General features: G+C 56.1%; 1 protein-coding gene across 1 annotated transcript; it reads right to left on the reverse strand.

Moving 5' to 3' along the window:
• Positions 1-666: 666 nt before the first annotated feature.
• Positions 667-4,015, reverse strand: PLA2G2E (phospholipase A2 group IIE). The gene is made up of 4 exons (XM_025366429.1): positions 3,919-4,015; positions 2,972-3,110; positions 2,663-2,769; positions 667-809 (listed from the first exon to the last, which is right to left on the reverse strand). The coding sequence occupies exons 1-4, from the start codon at positions 3,956-3,958 to the stop codon at positions 667-669; spliced, it is 429 nt and encodes a 142-aa protein (XP_025222214.1). The 5' UTR covers positions 3,959-4,015.
• Positions 4,016-5,762: the final 1,747 nt, after the last annotated feature.

Genomic DNA, 5,762 nt, shown 5'->3' on the forward strand with positions numbered 1-5,762 from the left:
CAGGCATGGTGGCGGGCACCTGTAGTCCCAGCTACTTGGGAGGCTGAGGCAGGAGAACAGTGTGAACCTGGGAGGCAGAGCTTGCAGTGAGCTGAGATTGCGCCACTGCACTCCAGCCTGGGCGACAGAGCGAACTCCGTCTCAAAAACAAAAAAGAGTCACAGAAACTTACTGTCATGGAAAATTAAAAGAATTTAATGCTGGAATTGCTGGCAGGGCCACCCATGTCAGACTTGTTCCCAAATTATTCCAATGCTTAGCACGTTGTCAGCACAAGGTAGGTGATCAGAAAAATAATGAATGAATGAAACTTTAGTGAATTAAACCCTAGAATGACTGATAGAATTTGAGACTCAGAGAATATTAGAATTATGGAAAACATTATTCACTTATTCAGAAGAGGGAGCTGAGATCCCCGAAGTTGGTGACAGTCTTCCAGGTGCTGAAGGATCCATGGCTCCTGGGGCAGGGTTCTTTCTACAGAGAAGGGGTAGCCTGGGAGGCTAGTGATGGTCCAGGACATATCTCTGAGCTCTGAAGCAGGGATGGGTTTGCAGGAAAGGAATTTTCCAGAGGGAGGGCCTTTGGTGCCAATGTTCCCCAGGACTGGGACTACAGCAGCCTGAGGCAGGACCTCGAGGGACAGGGAGGAGGCCGAGCACAGCCTCAGCAGGGCGGGGTGGGTCCGGTACACAGCCTGTTGGGGTAATGGGCATATTTGCGGTTGTAGGTGCCCAGGTTGCGACGAAAGCAGAGGGCGGCCCTCTTGTCACACTCGCAGGTCAGCCGCTGGCAGGTGGTCCTGCCGGCTGGATGGGACAAAGTGAGTCAGGGACCACAGAAGCTCAGGATATGTGTGGGACAGCTCTTGGCTGCTCCTGGGTCCACGTTCTTGACCTGGACCAACTCCATTCTGATGGAAGCCCAAGCTCTCGCGTTGTTTCAGGAATGGGTGAGACAAGAGACAAAGGCGGGGTGCACTGTGGCTCGGGACACCAGGGAAGCTGGAAGCTTGCCCTCGCTGTCCCTCCCTGCTCTCAAGCCCACGCTGACTGCCTTTAGCTCTCTCCTGCCTTAGAGACACCACTTGGCTCGCTCTCACTGCCCCCAGCCAGGGGGATTTCTAGGCAACCCCTGCGCCCCTATGTGATGTGTTGCTGATGGCGGATTGTGGCCATCAAGCAGAGAGGACAGCTACGAAAATGACAGCAACTCACTCTGATGGCTATGTGTGCCCCAGAGTGGCGTGGGCCCAGGCTGGAAGCCACCGGGACCAAAGCTGGGGTCTGCTTAGGGCCCTCTGCCTGTCCTCATCAGAGTGGATAGAGCCCAGTTTTCTGCCCATGCCCAGCCTGGGAGTCAGACTTCTGCCATGACCTGCCCTCCCAAGAGCCAGCTGGCATCAGCTCTGTAGGGGCCCAGAAGGCTCCTCCTCTCTCCACTGCAGCTGCCTCTGTCACCTCTGCCTGCAGTGGCTCCAGCTCCCTTTTTTCTCCATGACTATCTCACAGCTCAGACCAGGTGCCTCATTTCGCCCCTTGAAGGTGAGCCTTTCTCTGCCGTCAGGGCTCTGCCCACGCCTGCTATGTCAGCAATACTCAGGGATGGAAGGGACTTAACACCGAGCCAGTCAGCCTCTTTTTGGGGGCTCTTTGCAGGAGCTGGACTGAGCTGGGGAAGTAGGTATAAGCCTCTCCGTTTTATAGATTAGGAAACAGAGGCTTTCCAGGGATTATATCACTTGTCCAAAGTCACAGGCAGGTGGAAGGTGACGCCCTGAGTAGAATCCAGAGCTTGTGTCTCCACCTGCCTGCCTCCTCCTCTAACTCTTCTTCTCAGCCCTGATCCTGGCAGGTGGCTGCTCCTGCCTTTCATGGACTTCCAGCGACAGGGACTCAGTACCTGGCACATTGCCCTGCCAAGTTGATGACTGCAGAGGAAATGGAGCCAGCTCTGCCCCGCCCCCCAGGACAGAATTTAGAGAACTGAGCTGAGTCTTCTACGACCTCCCGAATCCTTCCGCGCTGAACCATCCGCCCACCAGGCCCTGCCCTTCTTTCAGGCTGCTCCTGGCTTTGTGGCAGGGAGAAAGCTTGCCTCTCCCATGTGGGGGTCTCTGCACGCTGTCACTTGGTTTAGGCTGCTTGCCTGGGCCTGGGACTAAAGGAAAGCTAATTGGTCCAAGTGGGCATTGGACATGGCAAAGCTGAGCAAATGGGTCCAGCCTGACAGTCCCAGTGAGGAGTCAGCCCTTGGAAACCACGTCTGCTGTCCCCAAAGCCCCAGCTCGTTCTGTCTTAGGGACTTCACCTTTAGCTCCTGCTGAGGCCCTGGGAGGGTGCCTGAGTCCAGCTCCTCTGGGCCCTGGCTCAGCTCAGCCCCCTGCGCTCCTCTTTCCAGAGGCTGGAGCTGGGAGGTGTCTGTGGGTGGGGAGATACCTGGGGCTGAGGGCTGCACTGATGGGGTATGGGCTTCTCTAGCCTGGGTACCCGGTGAACATCTGGGTCTCACTGTTACATGGTGATGGGAAACCCCATGCCTCCAGCCCGGGGTCTGGTTCTGATAAGGCCCAAGGTCACCATCAGGAGGGGCTTCCTGTCTTAAGCTGCCTCCACCCACCTCACCACAGGGTGTCTGTGTCACTTCAGGGCTGTCCACCTACCACAGAAAATGCCACGTTTGCTGACAGAGAAAAGATACTTTTCCAGTTTGGGCTCACAGCCCAGCTTCTCCAGACGTCCATAGCAGCAGTCGTGGGCGTGGCAGCACCTGTAAGGGTCATGGTCAACCTAGGGGGACCTGTGAGCCAGGCTGGGTTGGACCAGGGGCTGCTCGGGGGCCCAGAGCCCAAAGCGGCCCAGAGGAGAGATCAGCCTGAATTTTCCAGGCGCACCCCCTTCTCCCAGGATCCTCCCAGGATCCCCCAGCTCTTCCATCCCCATGAAGGTCCCCCTGCAGGCTGCCTCCTCACCAGTCAGTCTCGTCCACCGGCCAGTGGGAGCCGCCGACGCCGCAGTAACAGCCATAGTCGTTGTACTGCAGGGCAGACTTGCCTGTCATCTTCTCGATCATCACCCCGAACTGGACCAGGTTCCCTGTGACCAGGGCCACTGTGGAGAGGGAGAGGGGGAGAGGGGGAGAGGGGCAGAGGGGGAGAGGGGGAGAGGGGGAGGGAGAGCCCCACCCTCTGCAGCCAACTTCCTCGATGTTCCCTCAAATCTGATCACAGGCATCTCTCCAGTTGTCCAGTTAAGCTCACCTCCCCAAAGCAACCCATTCTCAACAACAAGCATGGTAATAAAAGTAACAATATTGCCAATGACAGCCTTTGCACCTTTATCCCCCTGGTCTTCACCTCCAGTGTGTCGGCCCCTCCAATGTCCCCTCCCACTATTATCTTCTATCTACAACACTATCACTCGTTCACCCCTTCCAGGGGCTCCTCACCAGCCACCAGTCCTCCCCAGGTGTCAGCCCTTATCTCACCCAGGAACACTCTGTCCCCTCAAGTCTCATCAGATGGCACTGGACCTGTCTCCTGACCACCTCCGCTGACCTCCCTGAATTCCTCCCGGTGCTCCTGACTCAGCCATGGGGCTGAATCCTGTCCACCTCGGCAGGTTGGAGCTAAACATGCAAGCTAGGGTAGGAGAAGGAGCCCAGGGTGTGCTGTCCAGGATGCTCCAGCCCCTGGCCCATGTCCCTCACCCCTCCCAGCCTGCATTCTCCTCCCCTCTGCTCCAGCCACTGCTGGCTCAGGCAAAACTGGCCTGGGGGTCACCCTGGTGGCAGGAAGGGGGCAGCCTCCACTGTTTGGCATCCACCATGCCCTCAGTAGGGCCAGGCTCAGGGGCATCTAGGGAGCTTGGGGTTGCCAGATGGGGCAGAAGAAGGCTGAAGGTCACAAAGATCACTTACCCAGGAGGCAAAGGAACACCAGCACGTGGGGAGGTTTCATCCCAGGTTATGGAGAAGGGAGGTGCACAAGGAGCACAAAAGGCAGCAGAAGAAAGCAACGGGGGCACCTCTGATCTCAGGGCGCCTCCTAATTAGTTAAATACCCAGGTCCTGTCCACTCCCTGTCATTAACCCGTGAGTGCCCAGTGATGCAGCGATTCTTCCAGGTCTGACACTTTGGCCAAGTCCCCGGGGAGGGGCCAGCTGGGGCCTGTGGGCTCTGCTTCCAGGCAGTGTAGGGTATGGTGGGCAATCTCGTGGCTCTTTATACTCACACCCCTCCCGTAGCCCACCCTTTCCAATAAATCATCCATTGACCAAGCTGCAAGGTGCGGGCTGTGACGGATGCTTGTCATTCTTGATATCTTTTCCTCGTCCCCATTTGACCGAGACTCAGAGAGACTGAAAAACTTCAGTTCTCACAGCCTGGAGGTGCCCAGGGCCAAGTCCATCCTGTTTCCAAGTTTCCACCCAGGCAGAACTGGAGGCAGGAGACCCCCGGCCTGGCCTGGCGCTTCCCCTCCCCGACCCTCCTGCTCTGGTCTGTGACTGGGATCACTGACTGTGCACCTCTGTCACCGTTCAGGGCCTGGCAGTCGCTGGGTCTGTGGCCTTGGAGTCCTGGTTCCATTGCATACTAGTCGGCCTTGGGCAGATCCTTTCCCTTGCTTGGAACCTCGGTTTTCCTGCCTGTATTATGGGGATAGAAGGTGTCCCTCTTGCCTCCCGCACAGGAGGATGGAAAACTCACACGCAACCAGGCAGCCAGCCCTCACCGAGTACTTGCTATGCACCTGGCACTGTGCCGAGCCCCTTTCAAGCAGGACCACAGCCCCATCATGTGGGCGCTGCAGTCATCACCATCTTACAGAGGAGGAAACTGACGCACATGTGTAAGTGATGAGCTAGAATTTAAACCCAGGCAACCCAAAGGGCTTCACCTGGGCCAATTCATCCAGCACGAAGTGGAGGCGGTGCCTAGCATGCATGCTACTTTTAGTGGCCCCAACAGAATGTGTTAATTTCTTATCAAAGTAGGAAAAAAATAAGTACCATCACATCTGGATTATATTTGTCTTCAAACCAACACAGTCATAACATTTTATTTTATTTTATTTTTTTATATGGAGGAAGAGCCCACAAAGGCCAGTGTGCCCAGGGCCCATGACAACTGGCGTGCTGCAGCCCTGGGCCTAACCAGTAGGCTCCTGGCTTCAGGAGCTGGTCTAGGGCCTGGTGCCAGCCTCCCTTCCAGGAGACGAGACTAAACCCAGTGAGTCTGGGTCTCACCCTACAGGCTGGAAGGAATCCCGACACAAATTCCCTGACCCCAACCAGCCAGAGGATAGAGGCCCAGGGAAGTTTCACCTTGGAGTAAGGAGAGGAGGGCTGAGTGTTAATACTCTTGTGTTAAAAACCTTTTGTCGGCCGGGCACGGTGGTTCACGCCTGTTATCACAGCACTTTAGGAGGCCAGGGCAGGTGGACCATTTGAGGTCAGGAGTTCGAGACTAGCCTGGCTAACATGGTGAAAACCCATCTCTATTGAAAATACAAAAATTAGCCAGGTGTGGTGGCAGGCACCTGTAATCCCAGCTACTTAGGAGGCTGAAGCAGGAGAATTGCTTGAACCTGTGAGGCGGAGGGTGCAGTGAGCTGAGATTACGCCACTGCACTCCAGCCTGGGCGATAGAGCGAGACTCAGTCTCAGAAAAATCAGTCCATCAATCAATAAGAGTAAAGCCCAGGAAACTCTTGTCTCCTGCCCCTCCCATTCGTTTCCTGCTAATAACTCCTCCTGGGACT

This window comes from Theropithecus gelada, chromosome 1, assembly GCF_003255815.1.
Source record: "Theropithecus gelada isolate Dixy chromosome 1, Tgel_1.0, whole genome shotgun sequence".
Lineage (NCBI taxonomy): Eukaryota > Metazoa > Chordata > Mammalia > Primates > Cercopithecidae > Theropithecus > Theropithecus gelada.

Excerpts from the sequence above, each read along its gene's own strand:
- PLA2G2E (XM_025366429.1), bottom strand. The coding sequence starts at position 3,958 with ATGAAACCTCCCCACGTGCTGGTGTTCCTTTGCCTCCTGG. Across the intron at positions 3,111-3,918 it reads GGTGTTCCTTTGCCTCCTGG|TGGCCCTGGTCACAGGGAAC; the intron begins GTAAGTGATCTT and ends CCCTCTCCACAG. Across the intron at positions 810-2,662 it reads CAAACGTGGCATTTTCTGTG|CCGGCAGGACCACCTGCCAG; the intron begins GTAGGTGGACAG and ends TGTCCCATCCAG.